We start from the raw sequence: 23,754 nt of genomic DNA on the forward strand, positions 1-23,754 counted from the left end.
TGTACAGCTGCAAAATCGTGTTCTAGTCCATGCTCTTCTCCGACAGTTCTCTGGCTATTTTATTGTTCATATCATTTTTATTAAATTTAGTGTGGATTTAGTATGCATCTTATTAATCATAATACGGGCGAAGTACGGTGACGTAGTAAACTTGACAACATTTTGTTGATTTTTTTTCTTGGCTATATATACGGTGCTGTTACGATCCTAATAAATATTCTATTTTGGTCGAATTTTTCAGGCCCATAATCAATCAACACGACTTTTAGGATTGTCTCATTATACTACCCCCACCCCCTTCGTGTGGTGTTGTTTTTACTGCGAATAGATCCTCCTCCTCCTCCTCCACAATCTCTCGTAATATTACCAAAATGGGAACGTAAATTTATTGTTCTATTATAGAAAGGCCCGCATATTCGTCGATTGGTTATAACAACTGCATTATTAATTGATACTAATAACTGTCAATCCTTTTCAGCTCCGGGCTTAGTGGCCGGTAAGTACCAGTACCATATTCTCGTTTGTCATTTCATTCTATCACTGATGCTCGGGAACAAATGTCTGAATAAATGCATTCTTCCAACTTCTAAATGCAATTTATTGGAATAAAATTATGATTTGTGTTTCCTACTGCAAAGAGGATCATTATAGCACTTTAGAACCTCATCGACCCCGGAATCTGTTAATTGACATCGAGAGAACATAATTAGATGTCAATTAAGGGGTATCGGAAGGGACAATAAAAAGATTCCTCTGTCTGCTTTCCTTTCTGTTGGGCATTACCATTTGTTTCAAGTCAGCCTCAACTTCTCATTTTTCGAATAGAAAATTTAGAGGTCAATTTTGCATAGCGAACTGCTGAAATGGCAATAAACTGGACACCGTCTGTTCATATATTTTCAAAGCAGGCGTCGTCGTAAAATGTTTCTTAACAAATTCTATTTAATTTTTCTCTCCGTGCAGCCATTAGGAAGCCAGATTATAGTAGTTACCAATAGTTTCAAAAACAAATTAACTACAAGTTATTCATGGAAAAATACTATAACAGGAAAATGGACATTTTTGCGCATTAAGTTTCAACTCTCCATTAAGATTTTAAAACTTTGCTTACTAGAATTTTTTTGAGCCGTAATTGAGAGGTAGATATATCATTCGAACCGAGAACTCACATAGTTGAATTGCTGAATTTTGAAACATTTAATAACCCTGTAAACTACAAAAAGAACTGCTTGTAATATGATGAAAGGATGAAGAAAAATCAATACCATCAACGACAGAAACTTTTTTATTTTTACATTTTATAAGTATGTTGCTATCCTAGTATGTAATTTTTTTGTAATCCCTATTTTTAAAAGAGAGTAGATTAAGGTTGACATCAAACAGCTTCAATTAACCAGAAAAATCTCAAAATGGCTACAACTTACAGTTAAATTTTACCTGACACATAAATGTTGTTCCTATGCAAACCAATCTGCAAGATAGCTTTCAGGGCCCACCCCACATTTTAACAAATATCCCAAATTCAGTTCCGATACATTTCATATCAGAAATATTTTACGTCTTTTTATGCTCAGCTGATCTTCATTACGATAAAATAGAGTTCCTTGACTTTGCTCGAACTGCAGTTATCCTGCAAAAAGTTGGAAGTTTTTGTGCGCTCAATTGAAGTCTGGGCAGAACCTTGTCATATTTGTGTAGCTTTTTACTGCTATTTGAAATAGTTGTTCACAAGCTTACTAAGAAGCTTAATTGGAATAGTATGGTTACAGCGGGTGTCAGGACAATTTACCCAATGCCATTATACCCAATGCCAAAATACCCAATGCCATTATACCCAATGCCAATATATCCAATGCCATTATACCCAATGTATTTTAATACTTCCGTTCAATAATCTGACAACAAATTAGTAGGCGTTGTTACCCTATGTTTTAACACATTTAATGGCCATGGCCATGCCTCAGCGGACCGTGGGACTTGATATTAAACTATCACAACCGAGCGTGGGATTAAATTGTCCGGTTGTTAAATCATACGTGTAAGAGCTATTTTCTGCTAATTAGTACTCGGATTATGGAACGAAAATATCAATGTGAATTGGGTATAATGGCATTAGGTATTTTGGCATTGGGTATAATGGCATTGGGTAAATTGTCATGTAACCGTCACAGCGTGCTACGCAATTTTGACGGTAAAAATACCAACGAGGAAGTTCGAACTGTGTAAACAGCAAATTTTCGTAGGTGGGAGTTATAATGAGCGTATTATTTTTCATTTAGTAAATTTCACCGAAATCAAGAATAGTGTAAATTGCGACACGGACGAAGTAATGGCCATGCAGAAAAAAATAGAGTGCCTTTGGACTGATTCAGCGCTGATTTGCTCTGTCGCAAACTTCCGGTACCCTATGCAGTCACGTGATGCATTCTGGGATGTCAAATATTCTGTGTGCAGAAGATTTAGTGCCATGATCATAAAAATATTTCTTTTAGTTTTTTATTCTCTCGAATAGGTTTCTGCAAAAAGCTGCGCGTATTATTTATAATCGTGCTGATTTGAACATCGTAAACAGAACAGCCCCCTCTAATTCACGGAAAGATTTCTATTGGGATTTCTATCTCTATTTTCCAACTCATAATTGCACAAAAATTCTTTTGATTGCATTCTCTCTCTAATCATTCAATCAATATACCCAATGATACTAACTTTGATATATCACGAACACATTGGCGAGAAAATGTCAAGAAAACGAACTTTCAAAACTTCCACATTCGCTTCAAGAAAATACTCAGTTTTACTATGATCTAATCAAATCTTGAGATTGATGATGAAAATTTAACACAAAGATGTTGCAAAAATATCCCAAGTTTCGATGTAAAAATCTATATCTTGAAACTTTTCTACTGAATGTGTTAACGTTCGTGTCACTGGGTATATTCTAATGCGATGTGCAAAAAATGTTAAAATTTTAGAACCTTCAACTGTGGGCCAAGAAACAAGTTTCACTGTCACCACAACTGCGGTGACTATAACTGGCATCAACGCTTTGAAAACTGCCGGAAGCAAATATGACAATTTCTTCCTCAAATACAACGGAGGCTCCAACACCAAAACTGTGACTGGTTTAACTGCCGCGACTTGCTACGATATGACGATTGTGTTAAAATGTGGTACGCTTGAAAGCGAGACAACCGGTCACAAATTTTGCACCAAACATGTGGTTGCAATCGCAAGTCAAACGACCAGCAGTGTGACTGTTTCATGGCCTTTTGACTCAACAAAGCTGAACGGTTTATCTGTGACGTCATACACTTCAAGTGTGGATACTCGCTCGTCCGTTGCCCAGACCGCAGGAAGTTCATTTACAGTAAACACTTTGTTGACTCCGCCAGGAAGTATTCACAACATCGCAACGACTGTAAAATTTAGTCAAGAACAGGTAAACGAGGCGGATGCGGTTGAGTTCTGCTTGAAACCCGACACGGTCACAGTTGCGAGCGATCAAACAACTGTTACAACTTCTGGTTTTACTATAAGTGGGTTTGGGGTCGCAACTGGGGTTTCGGCCGGCTACGAGGGTACGTTGACCAGAGATGATAATACCCAGACGGTATGTGCGGAACCCTCAGGTAATGCTGCCACATTCAGCGGAACAAGTGCGACGTATTCGAGTCTTACTCCGGGTTGTGTTTACAATCTGGCTGTCAACGCCTTCTGTACCCTTCAAAATGCTAATGTACAGGGAGCAACACTTAACTACAACCAGTGCACACGTTAGAGTTTATCTCTGAGTGACTTTAGGAACCGTATTCCAGACCATGAATTGTGAAAAGACCCTGGAAATCTAGGTGGTCTTAAATATTGACTAGAATTCCTCAATGGATGTACTTATTTAAAGTCGAGTTGGCTCTTTTGATATGCCTGGACTAGGCCTGACTAAATATGGGTATAGTTTAAATAATTTTAAAATAAAGAGCCTACTTAATACAACTTAGGAATGATACCGTAGATATTTTTGATAATTTAGGAAGCAACTTTTGATGACATTTTTGCTCATGAACAAGTTGAGTTATAGCAATTCTTCGAAAATTTTAGAACCGGACAACCTTGTCACAAGCGGATCCGTACCAGAACTGTCTGCAAACCCAACAACTTCAGTAACTATATCCAAGGTCAAGGTCGCCAGTGGAATCGCAAAAGCCAGCATCGGGATAACCTCTGGCCAGGCTAACTGCGATGACGTTTACGAAACGATTGACAGCGTTACCGCGACGGCGGACGCTAGCAAAACTGTTAATGGGCTATCGCGTGGATGTCCTTACGATATTAGAGTTCGACCATTTTGTACCTCCGAAAGTACAGTTTACAACGCCTCGACGTTCTATGACACCGAAGTTTGCACGACTCCCCACGTAGTGAGCGCCATAACCTTTACGGATCCCACGACAACTGATGTTATCAACGTTGCAACAGCTCCAGTTACATCTGGAAGTTTTACCGACATGCAAGTTAGGGCGTCTTGTGGTGAAGCAAACTCGGTCTCGAAGTCAGGAGGTTCTGCAGAAACAGTTACAAGTGTCCCCTTTTCAATCGACGGGTTGAGTCCGGGTTGTCAGTACACACTTGGGGTGACTCTGCGGTGCAGAATTGGAGCTGCTGGGGCTTATACTTCTGGAACTGAAGTGACAGATACACAGTGCACAAGTTAGTAATGATTGAAATAACCCCCCCCCCCCCCCCACCCCCAACAACTATCCTCATCGTACCAATCACAATCACAAATGATTGAGAATTGTCTTTTCTTCTGTTGTTTTAATCTAAGTGCATCATTTTCAGGAAATCAGGGCAGGAATTCCGAGAAAAATACAAGTTTTGTAAACTCCCGCTCACTTTACTAATTCACGTGTAAGAAAAATAGGAGGTAAAGTGGGAAGCTTATTTATCACAGCATTAATTAAATAATAATCCCATTTTGCCTATCACATTATCTCAATCCGCTTCGGAAAAAACCGTCTTTGAGGGAAAAAATACTCTGTTAAGGCTTCTTATTCTGATTTTTATATTTGTTTTTATTGATTTAGCCGTTCTGCTATACAAATTAGCCGGTTAAAATGAAAATGATATTCCAATTTTAAAAAAAAATTAAAAATTTTTTTTTTGCCCTAAGATTTATGTCGGAGCGTGGTATGGCTTAGTTTTAAAGAGAAAAGGATTCGATTTTTCACTAAGAAACGAAATAAAAAATGTTTAATTCCAGGTTTTTCACCTTGAATGAAAATAAGAAAATTTAATACGACTTAAACGGTTCCGTAGAGAACTTAAAAAACTTAGTACAGCGGCGTATAAGGCCGCTACCAGTTTTATACCGCAACTTTTCCAAATTTTACACTTGATAATTTCTGAATTCTGACCTCTTCGAAACGATTTTAAGTATCTATATATTAATTCTAACTCGAATGCTATGTCACCATGTTTAAGCTCCTAATCTTCACATGTTTTAGCGTCCCTTAAACATGCAGCCTAGCGTTTTGCATGCATTTTGAGTGCCGCGAGGTGGATTCGAACCGGGGTCTGTTGAGTTCGATCAGGGTATAAAAACATTCGCAAACCACTAGGCTAAATCCCTTGCTGTTAAGCATCTATAAATTCAACCTCGACAGAAAGCTCTGAACACCATGCGCCACATCGTTTTGCATGTATGCTTGCTATTGCTAGCATAGTCTTTGACCGAAAGGCTACCTATGCCGTAAAGGTCAATGACTGATTAGCCGTGGAAGCTGCCAATGTCCGAAAAGCTGCCTGTGCCAAAAAGGTCAACGACCGAAAATCTACGGATGCAAAAATAGGTCAATGACTTAAAAGCTACCTATGTCGTAAAGGTCAATGACTGATTAGCCGTGGATGCAAAAATAGGTCATTGACCGAAAAGCTGCCAATGTCCGAAAAGCTGCCTGTGCCAAAAAGGTCAACGACCGAAAATCTACGGATGCAAAAATAGGTCAATGACTTGAAAGCTACCTATGTCGTAAAGGTCAATGAATGATTAGCCGTGGATGCAAAAATAGGTCATTGACCAAAAAGCTGCCCAAGTTCGGAAACCTGCCTGTGCCAAAATGGTCAACGACTGAAAAACTGGGGATGCTGAAATAGGGCGAAGACTGAAAACCCGCTTATAAAAATTTATTCCATCGCCGAAAAAATTTTCACACGAAAACAGTCCTTGATTGACATTTGCGATGCATCACAGATATTGAGAGAATAAAGATTCTTTAAGTAAAATTCCGAAAAAAATCGAAGATGAAAAATTCTCCATTTAAATGATGAAAAAATGATAAAGAAATTTGAATTACCTAGATAGATGTGCGACACGGTCAAGATTTTGTTTAGCGTTTTTAAATTCCAAAAGATTGTTGCAATTTCTTTTCTCTTTCTTTTGTCTTTTTCTGTATTTTTTCTCTCTTCCGTTTTTTCTTTCTGTATTTCGTTTTTCTTTCGATCCTTTTTTCACCCTCTCTTTCGTTTTCCTCTCTTTCTTTTCTGCGCTCCCTTTCTGTTTTTCCTCTTTTGTCTTTTTCCTGTTTTTCCTCTCTTTTATCTTTTTCCTTCTTTCTTTTCTCTGTTTCTCTCTCTTTGATTTCTGTTCTTTTTATCTGTCTTTCTTTTTCTCATTCTTTTCCTCTTTGTTCCTCTTCCGCTTGTGTTTAGTTTCTCGTATCTTTTTTTCCTTTCTGCTCTTCTCTTTTGCTTTTTTCTTTGTTTTCAGTCTTTAGTTGCTTTTCTCTTTTTTTGTTTTTCCTTTCTGTCTTTTTCTCTCTTGTTTCTTTTTTTCCTCTTTCTATTCCATTTTGTCTGTCTATTCTTTTCTCTTTTTCGATTATCTCTGGTCTTTTATTCTCTTTTCTCTCTTTCCTGTCTGTCTTTTATGTCTTTCTTTTTTTTCTCTTCCGTCTTTTCTTGCTTTCTTTTCGTTCTTTCGTGTCTGTCTTATTTCTCCCTTCTCTTTCTTTCTTTTCTCTCTCTATTCGCTTGTCTTCTTTTTTCTCTCTGTCTGTTCTCTTCTTTCTTTTATATCTTCCGTTTATCTCTTTCTTTTGTTTTTCTCTCTTTTCTGTTTTTCCTGTCTCTCTTTTCATTTGTCTGTTCTCTCTTTCTCTTCTTTCTCTTTGTTGTTTTTCTTTCTTGCTTTTCTCTTTCTTTTCTGTTGTGCTTTTTCTGTTGATTTTTCTGTGTTTCTTCTCTTGCTGTACTCTAGCTTTTCTTTTTCTTTCTGTGCTTCTTCTTTCGCTCTTTCTTTTCTCCCGCTTCTTGGATTTGCTTTCTTTTCTGTGTTCCTTTTCTGTCTTTTCTCTCTTTTGTCTTTTTTCTATCTTTATTTTGCTCTCTTTCTCTCTTTCGTTTCTGTTTTTTATCTGTCTCTTTTTCTGATTTTTTTTCCTCTTCGTTCCTCTTTTTTCCTCCTTTGTTCCTCTTCTGCTTCTCTTTAGTTTCTCGTATCTTTTTCTCCTTTGTTTTTCTCTTTGGTTTGTCTTTCTTCTTTCCTCCTCTTTTTTTTCGGTTCCTCTTTTCTGCCTTTCTTCTCTCTTTCGTTTTTTATTTTTTCTCTTCTTTTTCTTTCTTTTTCTTTTCGACTCTTTTCATTTGTCTTTTCTTTCTTTCGTTTCTCTGTCTTTTCTCTCTTGTTCATTTTTTCTCTTTCTTTTGTCTGTTTCTTTCTTCTCATTTTTTTTCTCTTTGTTCCTCTTCCGCTTCTCTGAAGTTTCTCGCTTTTTTCTTTACTGTTTTTCTTGTTTGCTTTTTTCTATCTTTTCTGTTGTGTTTTTCTCTTTTGCTTTTTTGTGTCCTCTTTTTTCTCTTGCTTTCCTCTCTTTTTTTCTTTCTGTACTTCTTCTTTCGCTCTTTCTCTCCTCCTTTCTTTGGCTTTTCTTTCCATCTATTCTGTATTCTTTTTCTGTCATTTCTTTTGTCTGTTTCTTTTCTCTCTTTCTCTCTCTTTCTTTTTTGTTCTTTTTATCTGTCTTTCTTGTTCTCATTATTTTTTCTCTTTGTTCCTCTTCCGCTTCTCTTTAGTTTCTCGTAGCTTTTTTTGTTTCTGTTTTTCTTCTCTTTTGCTTTTCTCCTTCTTTTCTGTCGTTCCTTTCTCTGTTTTTTTTCTGTTTTTTTTTTCTTTCTTGCTTATCTCTTTCTTTTCTGTCTTTTTATCCCTTCTGTTTCTTTCATTTCTCTTTCTATTCGTTTTATGTTTCCGTCCGTCTGTCTATGCTATTCTTTCGATTATCTCTTGCTTTTCTCCATTGCTTTTCTTTCTCTTTTCTGTTTTTCCCGTCTGTCTTTTTTGTCTTTCTTTTCCTTTTCGTTTGTTTTTATCTCTTCCGTCTTTCTTTTTTCGCTTTCTTTTCTGACTTTTGTTTCTCTCTTTCTTTTCTCTCTTCTTTTTCTTTCATTTCTCTTTCTATTCGCTTTTTTCTTTTTTTGTCTCTGTCTGTTCTCTTCTTTCTTTTGTATCTTCCGTTTATCTCTTTTTTTGTTTTTCTCTCTTTTCTGTTTTTCCTGTCTCTCTTTTCATTTGTCTGTTCTCTCTTTCTCTTCTTTCTCTTTGTTATTTTTCTTTCTTGCTTTTCTCTTTCTTTTCTGTTGTGCTTTTTCTGTTGATTTTTCTGTGTTTCTTCTCTTGCTGTACTCTTTAGCTTTTCTTTTTCATTCTGAGCTTCTTCTTTCGCTCTTTCTTTTCTCCTGCTCTTTGGATTTGCTTTCTTTTCTGTGTTCCTTTTCTGTCTTTTCTCTCTTTTGTCTTTTTTTCTATCTTTATTTTGCTCTCTTTCTCTCTTTCGTTTCTGTTTTTTATCTGTCTCTTTTTCTGATTTTTTTTCCTCTTCGTTCCTCTTTTTTCCTCCTTTGTTCCTCTTCTGCTTCTCTTTAGTTTCTCGTATCTTTTTCTCCTTTGTTTTTCTCTTTGCTTTGTCTTTCTTCTTTCCTCCTCTTTTTTCGGTTCCTCTTTTCTGCCTTCTCTCTTTCGTTTTTTATTTTTTCTCTTCTTTTTCTTTCTTTTTCTTTTCGACTCTTTTCATTTGTCTTTTCTTTCTTTCGTTTCTCTGTCTTTCTCTCTTGTTCATTTTTTCTCTTTCTTTTGTCTGTTTCTTTCTTCTCATTTTTTTTTTCTCTTTTTTCCTCTTCCGCTTCTCTGAAGTTTCTCGCTTTTTTCTTTACTGTTTTTCTTGTTTGCTTTTTTCTATCTTTTCTGTTGTGTTTCTCTTTTGCTTTTTTGTGTCCTTGTTTTTTCTCTTGCTTTTCTCTCTTTTCTTTTTGTACTTCTTTCGCTTTTTCTCTCCTCCTTTCTTTGGCTTTTCTTATCTGTATTCCTATTCTGTATTCCTTTTTTGTCTTTTCTTTTGTCTGTTTCTTTTCTTTCTTTTCTCTCTTTCTCTCTCTTTCTTTTTTGTTCTTTTTATCTGTCTTTCTTGTTCTCATTATTTTTTCTCTTTGTTCCTCTTCCGCTTGTGTTTAGTTTCTCGTATCTTTTTTTCCTTTCTGCTCTTCTCTTTTGCTTTTTTCTTTGTTTTCAGTCTTTCGTTGCTTTTCTCTTTTTTTGTTTTTCCTTTCTGTCTTTTTCTCTCTTGTTTCTTTTTTCCTCTTTCTATTCCATTTTGTCTGTCTATTCTTTTCTCTTTTTCGATTATCTCTGGTCTTTCATTCTCTTTCTTTTTTCGCTTTCTTTTCTGACTTTTGTTTCTCTCTTTCTTTTCTCTCTTCTTTTTCTCTCTTTTCTCTTTCTATTCGCTTTTTTCTTTTTTTTTCTGTCTGTCAGTTCTCTTCTTTCTTTTTTCTTTTTCGTTCATCTCTTGCTTTTCTCTTTTGCTTTTCTCTGTTTTCTGTATTTCCTCTCTGCCTTTCCTGTCTTTCGTTTGTCTTTCGTTATTCTCTTTCCTCTTTCTTCTGTCCTTCTGTTCTGCTTTTATGTTTTTTCGTTTCTTTCTTTTCTCTCTTTCTTTTCTCTTTCTTTTCTCTCTTGCTTTTCCCTTTTTTCTGTCTTTGGTCTCTTTTTTCTATTCTTATTTTCTGCTTTTTTTCTTTACCCTTTCCTTTTTTTCCTCTTTGTTTTCTCTCTCTTTTCTTTCTCTTTTCTGTCTTTTCATTTTTCTGTCTTTTCTTTCTTTTGTTTCTGAATTTTCTCTCTTTTATCTGTCTTCTTTCTTTTTTTTCTATTGTCTCTTTCTTTTCTGTCTTTCTTTTCTCTCCTTCTTTTTTCTGCTTTTTTTCTGTTCTCTTTCCGTTTTTCTTTTTTCTGTATCGCTTTTCTCTCTTTCGCTCTTTTCTCTCCCCCTTCTCTTTAGTTTGTATTTTATGTTTTTCTATCTTTCGTTTCTTTCTCTTTTCTCTGTATTGTTTCTTTTTCTCTTTTATGTCTTTTTTTCTCCATTTGTATCCTGCTTTTCTCTTCGTTTTCTTTTCTCCTTTTCTGATTTGCTGTTCTCTTTTTGATTTCTCTACCTTCTTTGTACTTTTCAGTTTCTGTCTTCTCTTTTCTGTTTTTTTTTTCGTCTCTTTCCTCTCCTCTCTCTCTCTCTCTCCCTCCTCTCTTTTCTGTCTCTTTCTTCTCTTTCGCTTCTTTTCCTTTCGCTTTCTTTTCTCTTTCCTTTCTATCTTAATCTTGATCTCTTTATTTTCTGTTCTATTCTTTTCTCTTTTGTTTTTTTTCTTTTGTTATTCTTTCTGCCTTTCTTCTCTTTTATTTCTTTTCTCTTTTCTATTCTTCTTACTGCCTTTCTTCTCTCTTTTGTTTCTTTGTTTTTTTCTTCTATTCTTTTGTTTTTATATTTTTCGCCTTTCTTTCTAATCCTCTCTTTTGTTCTTCTCTTTCGTTTTTTTCTTCAGTTCTTTGTTCTTTTCGATTTCCTTGCTTTTTCTTGTTTTGCTTTTCTCTTTTTGTTCCGAGTTTCTTTTGCCTTTTCTTTCTTTTCTCTTCTTTCTCTATCGTTCTTTTCTGTCTGTTTTCTCTGTATCGTTTCGTTTTCTCTTTCTTTTCTGTTTTTTCTCTCTGCCTTGCTCTCATGCCTTCTTATTTTTTGTTTTTCCGCTCTCATTTCTGTTTTTCTCGTTTTTTCTGCCTTTCTTCTGCTTTTCGACTTTCTTGCTTTTCTCTTCTTTCTCTATCTTTCGTTTTTGTCTGTTTTCTCTGTACTTCTTTTTATCTTTCTTTTGTCTTTTTTCTCTCCATTTGTATCTTGCTTTTTTCTTTTTTCTTTTCTTCTCTGATTTGCTTTTCTTGCTTTGTTTTCTCTCCTTGTCTTCTTTGTATTTTTTTCGTTTTCTGTGATCTCACTTTTCTGTTTTTTTCTGTGTTTTCTCTCTCCTCTCTCTCGTTCCTTTCTCATTCTTTTCTGTCTCTCTTCTCTTTTCCTTCCTTCTTTTTTTCGCTCTCTTTCTCGTCTTTAGCTTTATCTCTTTCTTTTCTCTTCTTTTCTTTTTTCTTTTGTTTCTTTTCTCTTTTCTGTTCTTCTTTCTGATTTTTTCTTTCTTTTGTTTCCTTTTTTTCTTTTCTTTTTACATTTGTTTTTGACTTTCTTTCTAATTCTTCATTTTTTTGTCGTTCTTTCCTTTTTTGTCTTCAAATTTTTTGTTCTGGTCGCTTTCCTGCTTTCCTTTCCATTTTTTCTTCTTGGTTTTTGATTTCTGTTCTGTGTTTCTTCTGCCTTTTCTCTTTCTTTTCTCTTTCTTCTTTCTCTATTCTCTTCTTTTCTGATTTGTTTTTCTCGCTTTCTTTACTCTCGCTACCTATCTATATTTTCTGTCCTTTTTTCTCCTTTTCTCTTCTTTTCGCTTTCTGTTCTCTTTCGTTTTCGACTAACTTTTTTATCTTCTTTGCCCTTTCTTTACTGTCTTTCTTTTCTTTTTCTTTTCTCTCTTGGTTTTTTCTCTCTTGTTTTTCGTTTCTGTATTTCTTTGTTCGTTCCTTTTTATTTTGTGTTCTTTTGGTTTCTGCTTTTCTTCTTTTGCTTCCTTTCTTCTCTTTTGTTTGTGTACTTTCTCCTATTTTCACCTTCTTTTCTGTTCTATTTCGTTTTTTAGGTTTTTTCTTTACTTTTTTGTTATTTTCTCTTTCATTTGTTTTTTCTCTATCTCTTGCTATTCTCCTTGTCAGCCCTTCGTTGTTTTCTCGCTTTCTTTTCTGTCTTGCTTTTCACTTTCTTTTCTGTCCTTCGTTTCCGTCCTTCTTTTTTTCTTTTTTTTGTTCTTTTACGCCTTTCTTTTTTCTAATGTTTCGTTCTTTTCTCCATCTCCTTCTTTTCTGCCTTTCTTTTTCTTTTCCTTCTTTCATTTCTCTCCTGCTTTTCTCTTTTTTTTTCTTTTCTGAAATGATTTTCGCTTTCATTTCTCCGTTTCGTATTTTCATTTTTATTTGTCTGCCGTTTCTGTTCTGTCTTATTTCTTTCCTTTTCTCTCTTGTTTTTTCTCTTTCCTTTCGGTTTTTCTGTTCAGTCTCTCTTCTATTTCTTTTTTCTCCTTCCTTTCACTTTCTTTTCTCTTTTCTTTCCTTCTTTTTATCTCTTGTTTTTCTCTTTCTTCTCTCACTTGCTTTTCTTTTTCTTCGCGTTTCTCTTTTCTGTCTTTTGTATCTGTCTCCTCTTTTTTGCCTCTCTTTTCTGCTCTTTTCCCTTCCTTATTTTACTCTTTTGTTTCTTTTCTCTTTTTTCTATTCTTTTTTCTGCCTTTCTTTTTTGGTTCTTTTTCTCATTTTTCATTCTTTTCTCTTTGTCTCTTCTGTTCTTTTTTGCCTTTCTTTCTCAGTCTTCTCTCTTTTGTTCCTCTCTTTGGTTCCTCTCTTTCGTTTTTTCTTTAGGTTTTTTTTCTTTTCTCTTTGCTTTTGTTTTTTCTTTCTCTTCCGTTTCTTTCTCTTTTCTGCCTTTCTTTTATCCCTCGGTTTTCTGTCTTGCTTTTCTATTTTCTCTCTCTCGTTTTCGTCCCTCTTGTCTCTCTCTTTCTTTCCTCTTTTTTCTGCTTTCCTTTTTCTTTCTTCTTTTTTTCGTTTCCTTCTTTTTTGTGTATCGTTTCTTTTATTTTTTCCTGCCTCTTTTCTCTCCTTTTTTCTATTTTCTCTCTTTCTTCTCTCTTCCTTTTTGCGTTTCTCTTCTTTTCTTTTTTGCTTTTCTCTGTGTCTTTTCTCTCTTTTGTTTTTATTGTTTTCTCTCTTTTTTTCTGTTCATTTTCTGCATTTCTTTTTGTCTCTCCTCTCTCCTGTTCTCTCGCTTTTCTCTATTTTTGCTTTTGCTTTTCTCTTTTTTTCGCCTTTTTTTCCTTCATTTCTGTCTTTCGTTTCTCGATTTCTTTTCGCTCTTTCTTTTCTCCTTCTTTTCTCTTTTTCTTTTCTGTCTTGGTTTTTTTTCGTTTGTGTTTCTCTTTTCCACTTTCATTTGTCTTTTTTGTGTTTCGTTTCTCTGTCTTTTCTGTTCTGTTCTGTTTTTTTTCTATTTTCTCTCCTTTTCTCTCTTTTGTTTGTCTGTTTCCTGTTCTTTTTTTCTGCGTTCGTTTTCTCTCTTTCCTCTGTCTTTTCTCTTTCGTTTCTTTCTTCTATTTTCACTTTTGTATTTTTAAGCTCCGTTTCATCGCATGTTCTAAACGCTCCTTATACATGCAGCCTAACGCAGAACATGAGTTACACTATGCCACCATGTAGAATATCGTTATCTGTACAAGTCTTAGCGCTCCTTAAATATGCAAAATGGTAAAGCAGAAAACGTGGTTGAACAAACAAGTGTTGGCACATAGGTTAATATACTGAAACCAAACAAATCGGTGACGAAACGTAATACCTATTGCTTTTGAACGAGGGGCATAGGTTCCAGCCCCAGATGGTGCAAAAAATCTGATTTTTCAACCTGCTATCTTTTCTTTTGAATGATTTTCTTGTGATGCTTTTGCGGGCCTGCTAGTATTTTCTTAAACTAATAATTTCTTGTTTTAAGCTGAATTTTGCGAATTGAGTGTATTATCATACTCTCTGATATTATTTAACACTGATACTAATGTCAACTGACTCCTTCCAATGTGATTAAAGGATTCTTTTTAAGGAGGGATGATAATAATAATAGTGGATGTTGGAACAATTCAAGTGAGCCGATCAATTTTCTTTCAATACGTTTTTTTGTAAGCAAGTTGATTTTCGAAATACCTATTATGTTGTTCAACATTTCTCTGAACTCATTTATGCTCATAATCCGTTGCTATCTCTTCTCCACAACACGTAAGTCTGCGGGCTAGCTGTTTGTAACAGGAGGCTATCTGTAGCAACAAAATACTTCCTGGTAATGAAATGGTGTAAGAGGACTGTGATTCTTAGTACCTTAACGCATAATTGATCAAAAAAGTCTGATATTTCTTATTTTCCTATACGCCACAATTATTTGGGTTTTTAAGCTTTTACGATAACCGCTGATTCATTACATTTTCGTCAAGATTTGGGTTAAATTGCGGTCGGAATTGAATTGCCAAAGAACCGGTTGTGCGTATTTTTCTCTGTTTGAATTTTCAATCTTTTCCGGTCCTTTTTTATTAGCCGCCGTCAGCCTCTTAAACGGCTATTGTTTAGGCGCTCTCCTTTTTAATTAATTGCTCTCAAACGAAGTTTGTAGCAATTATATTAGTCCTGTCGGTCTTTTTTATGCGATTATTCGCTTGACCAATTTTTCGTCTGACGCTTTTGACTTTTCGTCCTCAAGAACGGGATAAACAGGAAGCGCACAGAGGGCATTAAGTGCTCTTAGAGCCTTTCAGCTCTGTTTCAGCTCGAACAGTTTTGGAGACTTATACTTATGGTGTGAAGCGCGGTTCTTAGAGGTTGACGACACCCCCACCCCACTGTTGCCCACCCACTTCCCATCAGCCCCCCCCCCCCCCGCTCAAACGCGAAAAATCGATCCCTAAAAACGCTCAATTTTACCCATTTTTCACAATTTTTTTTTCAAGTTTTTTGAAAACTTTTGATATTTTTTAGGTTTCTCCAGCTTCAAGGGCCACATAAGCTCCTTTAGAGTTTTATTATTGGTTACTGCATAGCCTCTAGATGTAATGGAATGTTTTTCGAGATTTTAATATCGGCAATTTAAAAAAAATAGCAATTTTTTCATTTTTTGAATCTTTTTGAATTTTTTAAAATCATTTTTCCGGCACAAGGATCCAAGGGATCTCCTCCAATGTTTGATGATAATCTATTGCGTTTTTGCTAGAGTTAATGTCATGGTTATCAATATTTAAATGACTCCAGCTTTAGCAATTTTATGATAAAATTTATTTTTTCAAATTTTCGGAAGATTATTGTTCTAAGTGTATCGATATTTGAGCCAGTGAATCTCATTGATGCTGAAAAAAAGGATACTGGATAGTCTCTCGAGATAATGAAATATTTTTGAAGATTTTAATATCTTGAATTTCAGCAAGATTTTAAAATTTGCGATTGTTTTCAAAGTTTTTGAATATTTTTGAGTTTAACGATCATTACTGGCCAACGAAGCGAAGCTTTTCATGTCTTGTAGGATTACCTGATATAACTCTAGAGACAAAAAACAGTTTTTAACTTTTCCACTGCGAAATGGGGAAGCTTATCTTTTAAATTTTCCAATATTTTGCAAATTTTTAAAATATCAGTTTTTTATTTGATTTATTTACTAACAAGGCTAGAAAACTTTGCAGTCGAATCAAGCTAAGCTAGCCTCACTAAACCGTATTTAGGTACTGACGAAGCCAACTGCTCGCTGGTCGTTTGAGAGCAATTCACCCGACGTTAGTCGGTTATGTTTAAAATTCAGAGAATTTGAATTGTATTGCGGCGCTGTCTTTTTTTAACATCTGTTCACACAAATTCATTATTTTTAAGTCAAATTGGAGTAGTTATTTCGGTCACGCCGAAACCTGAAGTGGTGCGAGAAAGCGAGTGATTTTGCGACATGAATTTTTTTTTGCTCTAATTTTGAGATAGAGTGAGAAATCAGTGTTTGAACAAAAAGTTCGCTTGCTCGCTAGTAATTTTTTGTTCACATGCGGCAATTTCACTTTGATTTTTAGCGTTTTTTTTAATTTTTTGGATCGAATTTTTTTAAGATGGTTTTACCAATCCATTCATAGTTCATTCTAGGCTTAGTTTATTGTTTGAACCAAATTTCCATTTCTCGCTAGTTACGCTTATTTCATTCAAGTTTTATAATATCATTTTTCGTTACTGGATAAGATATTGACCGTTCTGAAAAACTACGATGCTTAGGAAAGCTCCTCATAAGGCCGTATCAAGTTTTCTAAGGAGTTGGTTTCAGTTATTTTTAGTCTGAGTTTCCAAAAGTGTCATAAAAAACTTAGCTCACGTCAGTTTCAAATTATAGCTGACGATTTTTTCATTTCACAGAATTCTCATTTTTTTCGTGTTTATTGTTGTTTCTCATCGCATGGGCCACAAAATTTATTATTTTTTTAGAACCCGTGACTCCAGCCCTTGGCTCAGCTTCGGCTATCGATAAAACAACACTCACATTCGCCAGAATCTCTGTTTCAACCGGGTACGCCAAAAAGTTCTCAATCATTATCAAATGTCCACTGACCAGCACACCAAATGCAGTATTAAACAACGCAGCAACCCAATCTATCACGGATGGTACCCAAAGCATATCAGTGACTGGGTTGGTATCCGGATGCAACCATACAGTGACTTTGAAGTCCTACTGTTTGACAAGCGATGCCGACGATGCCCAGCAGTCAAGTGACGAAATCGTTGTCTACCAATGCTCCAGTAAGAATTTCTCCCTCTGATCATCTCCAGTCATTCGACGATGCAAAGCAAATCTTAAAAGATCTTGACATTTTTGCTTATGGATCCGATCTTATAAGATCTTGTATTATTCTTGCTTATCGATCCGATATTATAAGATCTTCTATTATTCTTCATCATAGATCCGATCTTATAAGATCTTCTATTATTCTTCATCATAGATCCGATCTTATAAGATCTTCTATTATTCTTGCTGATGGATCCGATCTTATAAGATCTTCTATTATTCTTGCTTATAGATCCGATCTTATAAGATCTTCTATCATTCTTGCTTGTGGATCCGATTTTATAAGATCGTCTAATTTTCTTGCTTATTATTCCGATCTTATTAGATTGATCCACTGAGATATCTTAGAAGAGTCCTACAACTTTGAGATAAAAACTGAACCAGACAAAATCATTACTGATCCATAGTATTTCAATTCCATCTTACTCTGTGAATATTATAATCATGTCCTATTTTAGACTTTTGGTACAATACAGGACAAAAAAGCTTATCTGCATTTAGTATGCAGCATCGAAGATTTGCATATTTTACACTTCGTACATAATGGATCAGCACTGATTTACTATGTTACTTAGGGTCCGGATAGCACGGATCATAGTAACATTGTAAATCAGCTCTGAATCAGAGTATTCCTCAGTCTGTGTTTTTACTATGAACAGATTATGGGGTTCATTAATCGGAGTGAAAAGAAGTAGAAACGTGCTCAACAATCAGTTTTCTTAAGTACACAAAGAAATCATCTCAAAGGCTGCTGCACAGGTAGTCGTCAGTTACCATAACTGATTTTTTTTACAGTCAAACCGAGAGTCAAAGAATTGTCTAAATCATACATAGGTAAAAGTTTTGCTAAAAATGCGCTGAATTTCTGAAAGATTATAACATTCACTATATTTGCTCAAACACCCCCACCCCCACCCCCCCCCCCCCCCCCAAAAAAAAAAAGAAATTACAAAACAGCAATTGATATATATTTTTAACATATATTTTTTACTATTTTACTACTATATAATGGCATCTGCTCTGTAACTGGGGGGGGGGGCAGGGGGAATGGCTAACGTACGAGGGTGGGGGCGGGGTGTCGCTGAGAAAAGATTCAATTTATTTAGTTTTCTTTTCTGCTTTCGTTTCATTTATTCTTGATTTCAGAACCATCAACTGTAACTGCAACTCCTGTTGTTGATCCAACGTACATTGACCTGACCAGCATCGCAACACCTGCAAACACTTACATGACGTCATACACAGTCGAGGTGTCGTCAACGCAGGATACCAGAGATGGATTCCCACGGACGTTTGATGGAAACACAGATGCCAGTTTCAACGCCAGTGATTTGATTCCAGCGAATTTGTATACGATAAAAGTGACTGCAAAGTGTGATGATGTTGCAGCTGATGCTTTGGAATTTACTAATATTGTTACAAGTAAATTTCTTTGAGTTTATCGATGTGTGGATATTTTCCATTTTTGGCCCCCAGGAATAGTAGGCATACAACTTTTACGACCCGCAAGCACACTAGCAAATTTTAAATGGTGGGGGATTTTGAAAAGGAGGAAGCTGAAAAATTTCAAATTTCTAATCTGATTTCGTCAATTTTCGCTGAGAGAATTTCACAATTTAGATAAATTTTTCAGAATTTAAAACATTTTAATGGGGTGGGTGTTTAGAAGTTGCATTCTATTTTCTTAGAAGAAGGAACAAAATTCTATTTAAATTTTACAATTTTTTACAGAACCCGAGCCTCTCAATTTCACAATTGCAGAAGAAACGTCCTCAAGTTGCAAGATAGCAGTTACCCAGCCTTCTTTCGGTGATGCAACCTACTACACCTACGCATACTCAATCATGAAGGGCACAGCCTCAAGTGTCCCTTCGACATTCGAGGCTTACGCGGCCGAGAAGACTTTTACTGGGTTGGATGTCTCGACCGATTACACAATTTATGCCAAGTCTCAGTTCTCTCACCCGAACGCAGGCGGTGCATATACGCCTGTTGATAGCGATATTTCATCTCTCACGTGCAGAACTGGTGAGTAACCGATTCGCGTGGTTGACCACAACCCCCCCCCCCCCACTGCTCCCCCACTAGAGTTGGATCATAAACAGTCTCGATCGAGGGCTCAAGACTTTCTCAAGTAGAATGATAGATAGAGAGTAAGAATATGTGGACTGACAGTAGCAAAGTAGGTTACGTGACTCTGCTTGAAGTCACCGAGAACTTCTGTCGTTTATCGAGAACACCGAAGTGGTTCGAGATATTAAGTCAGAATTTCGAAGTGACTTCTGCAGAGTCACGTAACCATGCTTAAAACACGAAGCGCGCACGTTTTAAAATGACGAAAGTCAAAAGAAGTAACTTCTGGAATTTTAACTTCTGGCACTGCAGACTTTGGGCATTTTAAAATGTGCACGTGAGTGTTTTAACTTACGTTATTTGACCACAATAGGCAAAATATAAAAGGCTTAAGCAGAAAGAGCAAAACGAGTGAATATAGTGAACGAGTAGAGCTAAACGGAAAAAATAAGCGGACTGTTAGCATTTATTAACCGGAAGATGCTTACAAGTTTAGCCCAAAAGATAATTATTGCGCTAAGAATTGGGCTATGGCATTCGTTTTGGAAATAATAAATGTTACTTTTTGAAGCATTTTACTTTCTGAATTTAACACCCAAAATTTTGGATTCTGAAACAGCTACCACTTAAACAACAAAAAATTGGAAGTCGAAGAGAATATTACAAAAAACTTGTTCAGTAATTTCTGTTTCATAGAGCCAATTAAGTTGATAACATCTATTCCATTACCAAATTTCATCTTCAGATTAATGCTTCGACAAGCAAACATTTGAAATTGGAAACCGTTTTCTAAATAATTCTTTTATTTAATTATCAGTTAGTTCTTATAGTTCAGATTTACCGATTTTCTGCGTTTTTCGCTCACTTTCTACTTTCTCTGAGTTATGACATGCAGACTTGTGTTTTTCTTTTTGCCTTCGCTGGGCATCCAGAGCTGATTATTTTTCACCTTTATTCGGTTAAAGTTTTTCTATAATAATTTCTTTCATTAGTTCGTTTGGCTTAATTATTGCGTCTGTTCGAGTGCAAAATGAATTGGAAACTTAAATAAATCTCGCTCCTGCGTATTATGAGTCACACAAATTAGTATTTCAAAGGATTGTTTCAATCTTTGTCGCATTCAACAAAAAAAAACATACCCTAGGCGGGTCACTGAAAAATTTGTCTACCGTGTAGTTTTTTTTTCAATTTAGAGACTAAAAAGGCCTTTGAAAATATTTAAGCTGAGAAAAACAAAAGCGGTGAACAGCGCCTCCCTTAGTTATTAAGGATATCGTTGAAATTTCATCTAAACAGCAAAAGAAAATCTCACAAAAATTATTTTAGAATCTTTTAATTTTATTATATATATATATTTCTTTATATATATATATATATATATATATATATATATAATATATATAAGTATGATAAACCATTACTATTTGACGTTCGCAAACAAGTGAGAAGAACGAAAACCTTTGATACAAATGTAATTACTTTTCGTAATATTTTACGGAGAAATAGTTAGAAACAGTTTTTCGGAACTGAAAAAAAATGAAATTGACAATCAGTAAAGAAATCTTTCTTTAAAGTATAAAACACAGGCCGAAAGTTGATATTTGACTTGATTATTGAACAAGGAGGCTCGGTAATGTGCGTTTGCACATTATGTTCCGACCCCGCTCATCTACATTTTTCACTTAATTGTCTACCAAATGAAGAAGAGATAAAAAACTAACATATCAACATATCGTTCAACAAACTTTTAAAAGAAAAAAACAATGTACTCTAGAGGGCCTATGAGACCTGTGGTTACCATATTATGACTACCAGAAAAGATGACAATAAAAAATCAAATAGTTACAAATATTAATTACGACCAACACTCCTTGTCCATTTTTTGAAAACCACTAATAACCAAATCAAAATGGCATCAGATAAAATTTTTACTGAGAAGATTAACGGGCACTTTTTTGGATCAAAATATGGGACTTTTCCTCAATGCGACCTGGCAACAAGTCGACTAGAAATGACCAAAAGGCGCAAAGTTTATAAAAGCAATGCTTTTTTAAAAAAGAATTAAATTCGAACTGATTAGAAATTTTACACATCAACTAAACTCATTGAGAGAGTATTATTTAACTCAATAGAGAGCAACTGAGGCCTTTCAATATCCAGGATATATCACACGACTACAAAAAAACGACAAACCTAGGCAAAAACTAAAATTTTGCAGGACAAATTATGCACGAAAACGATGTCCTCCCAATCAATTAAATATTAAGCTCATCACTAAAAATATTAAAAATCTTCGTTTGCATTTTTTGAAGTTAACGGCATTTGTAAATCAAATGATGCCCATTATTGTGATACTGTGAAAAGAAAACAAAAGCCTACGAAAAAGGGGGCAAATATGCAAAAATCATGAAAGTTGGTTTTATGAAATCCGGTTGTTCCAAGAAGAAAGACCATTTGAGAAAAATCAAACAGTTATAAAGAGCAAATTGTATTTAAATCAACAAATGATGTGAATTGTATATAGAGATGCTTAGCTACAATTTAACAGAAATAAATTGGCAGATCTCAAAAGTCTGTCTCGTTTTTTATTAAATACAAATATTTTCAAAATTCATAGCCAACAAAAGGTTTCGACTAAAAAATCGACAGTTTGTCGTGCAACTACTCGGAACATTAATTGCAATTGTTTTTATGAGGCTAAATCATAAGAGTATAAAATAACATAAAATACAAGCTGAACTAATAATCTACAGTTAAATACAAGCTGAACTTTACGAAACCACAGTTTTGAAGTCATTAAATTTATAAGATATTAACCGCGAGAATACAAGATGTTCATTTGCTTCTTGTTCAACCATTATATTGTCTTTTTGTAAAACGGCTATCACAAATTGACAATAAAAAGCACCACAAAAACTGAAAAGTATCTAAACTTCACAAAATTCTTCGGAAACAAATTGTCTAAGCCCTGAAGACATCATTTAAAACATTTAAACAACAGAAAAACTATTGTTTGATTCATCAAAACATTAAAAAGAGCTTTAAAAAGTGAGGCTAATTTACGAAAATGATACAACATTATAATATACGAAAAGAACGCAAACCAGAACAAAAAAGAGATAAGTTGAATAATAATATTACTCTTTTTTTTTAGAAATTTATTTGGAAAGTCAAAACAACATTAGCTAATTACCAATGTCAGTTATTAATTTCATTTGTTTATCTATAGTTGGCCACTGAGACCTCTAATTACACAATATTTGGTATATGGCAACAAAAATTAACAACAAATAATGTAAAAAAAATAAAAAACTCTACCTATTTCTGCAAGAGAACGGTGTCGCAGCCCTTCAAACCATATTTTTATGACAACCAAAAGTATGTTCAATTTCAAATGTTCGAAACTTGTATTGGGATTAACAAATAGATTGTTAAATAATGTTACAAATTACAAAGGAAACAAAAACAATAGCAAAAATGGAAAATTAGGCACAAGAGTCAGAAAATTTTGTATGAAAGCTCATAAAGTCCAAATGCAAGAAAACTTCCGTTAAAACCATCGGCCACAAAATTAGTTTGTATTCTAAATGGAGGAAAGGTTGACCTGTACTTTTTGAGACTAAGCAAAGTGTTGACTAAAATAATATAAAAAATGACAAGTTCAAAAAAATCACAGAAATTTCCTTAAAACAAATACAATCAATAACATATTAGACATTAGCTAACAAACGAATAAATAGAAAAGGTTCACTTGTACCTCTGAAGGAAGAAATTTAGATCTTTGAGTGGTTTAACTTAAAAATCAGACTACCAAAAGAATAACAATTGAAGGCGAAAGACAAGATTTCAGTTAAATTTTACTAAAACTCTTCCGCAAAGCCATAAAAACCTTTGGTTCTCTGAAAACAAACTGTATCTACATTGGGCCTCAAATTTACGTAACTTGGAGCTGTAATTAACGGAGCCGTGAAAAAAAAAAATATTGTCAGTAATTAACAACAAAAAAAAAACAAAAGCAAAATATTTTGAAAAAAGGCAGCATCAAAATAAAAACCAATAAGTCTCTGATTCTAAGTATCCATGATATTGTCAAACCTCTCCCTGATTTGTCGCGCGCCCACGTGTTCCAATTGTTCCACGTGTTCCAAGTGTTTGCAAATTAGACCAGTTGTTGCGTGGAATTCTTCAAATATTAAAAAAAAGGACGATGCATTTCGTATAATTATCGAGTTAAATCTGAAATAATGGCAAAGTTTTAATTCCACAAGACTTTTGTACGGCGCCTAATTCAAACTAGCGCTCTTTTTAGATTAGGGAGTCTGTTTTAAGGTTTCTAGGTCAGTAAGTCGAAATTGTGCCAAATTTAAGCAAAAATTACTGAAATTGTGAACAAAAACAGTCGAATGTTCACAAAAATTTACACCTCGATAACTCCCTGTAAAAAAACGAAAATTGAAAAAAAACTTTTTAATTCCGTATTCTACGCTGGACGGGCTTCTCATTGATACTTCTCACAATTCTCTACGATGAATATATCGATCGGCCAAAATCGACTGAACAAAAAAAAACCCAGTTGAGTATATAGTTCCTCCCTCCTCACTAAAGTGGTGGTCGGAACAATAAAATTACAATTTTACAAGTTTTTGCAATTTCTATACTCATTGTCAGCAATTTGCACATAACTTTTCTCCCTGGCAAGTATAGTTTTTCCCTTCAAAACTCGTTCTCAAAGTATGGAGAAAACGTTTTTCCCACAAACCGTTGAGTTGACACATAAATTGTATAAAACAGACTTGCAAGGAATCTGGCGGGAAATTGGGAAAACACATACTCCTCAGGACCCCGGCACGTAATATTTTGTGTCTTG

The 23,754-nt window shown here is 34.8% G+C and overlaps 2 protein-coding genes across 2 annotated transcripts; one reads left to right on the top strand and one right to left on the bottom strand.

The window, feature by feature from the left end:
• Positions 1–478: 478 nt before the first annotated feature.
• LOC142355700 (uncharacterized) lies at positions 479–18,868 on the top strand (the record flags this gene model as incomplete). Its single annotated transcript, XM_075407779.1, has 6 exons — positions 479–496; positions 2,973–3,773; positions 4,096–4,704; positions 16,457–16,768; positions 17,961–18,236; positions 18,546–18,868. Coding segments are annotated over 6 exons (2,321 nt in total), but the record flags the coding sequence as incomplete, so codon positions are not given.
• LOC142355701 (uncharacterized) lies at positions 10,047–14,207 on the bottom strand. The gene is made up of 3 exons (XM_075407780.1): positions 14,165–14,207; positions 10,501–10,634; positions 10,047–10,103 (listed from the first exon to the last, which is right to left on the bottom strand). Exons 1-3 carry the CDS (start codon positions 14,205–14,207, stop codon positions 10,047–10,049), a joined length of 234 nt encoding a protein of 77 aa, XP_075263895.1.
• Positions 18,869–23,754: the final 4,886 nt, after the last annotated feature.

Source organism: Convolutriloba macropyga, unplaced genomic scaffold, assembly GCF_964194025.1.
Source record: "Convolutriloba macropyga unplaced genomic scaffold, txConMacr16.3 SCAFFOLD_4047, whole genome shotgun sequence".
NCBI lineage: Eukaryota > Metazoa > Xenacoelomorpha > Acoela > Convolutidae > Convolutriloba > Convolutriloba macropyga.

Bases quoted from the DNA above. Each gene is read 5' to 3' on its own strand.
- LOC142355701 (XM_075407780.1), bottom strand. From the start codon at position 14,207: ATGAGCATAAATGAGTTCAGAGAAATGTTGAACAACATAATAG. The intron at 10,635-14,164 runs GTATTTCGAAAA...AGATTAAGATAG, and splicing joins AATGTTGAACAACATAATAG to AAAGGAAAGAGAAAAGAAAG. The intron at 10,104-10,500 runs AAAAGTACAAAG...AGAGAAAGAAAA, and splicing joins AAAAGAGAAGACAGAAACTG to GAGAGAGAAAACAAAGAGGA.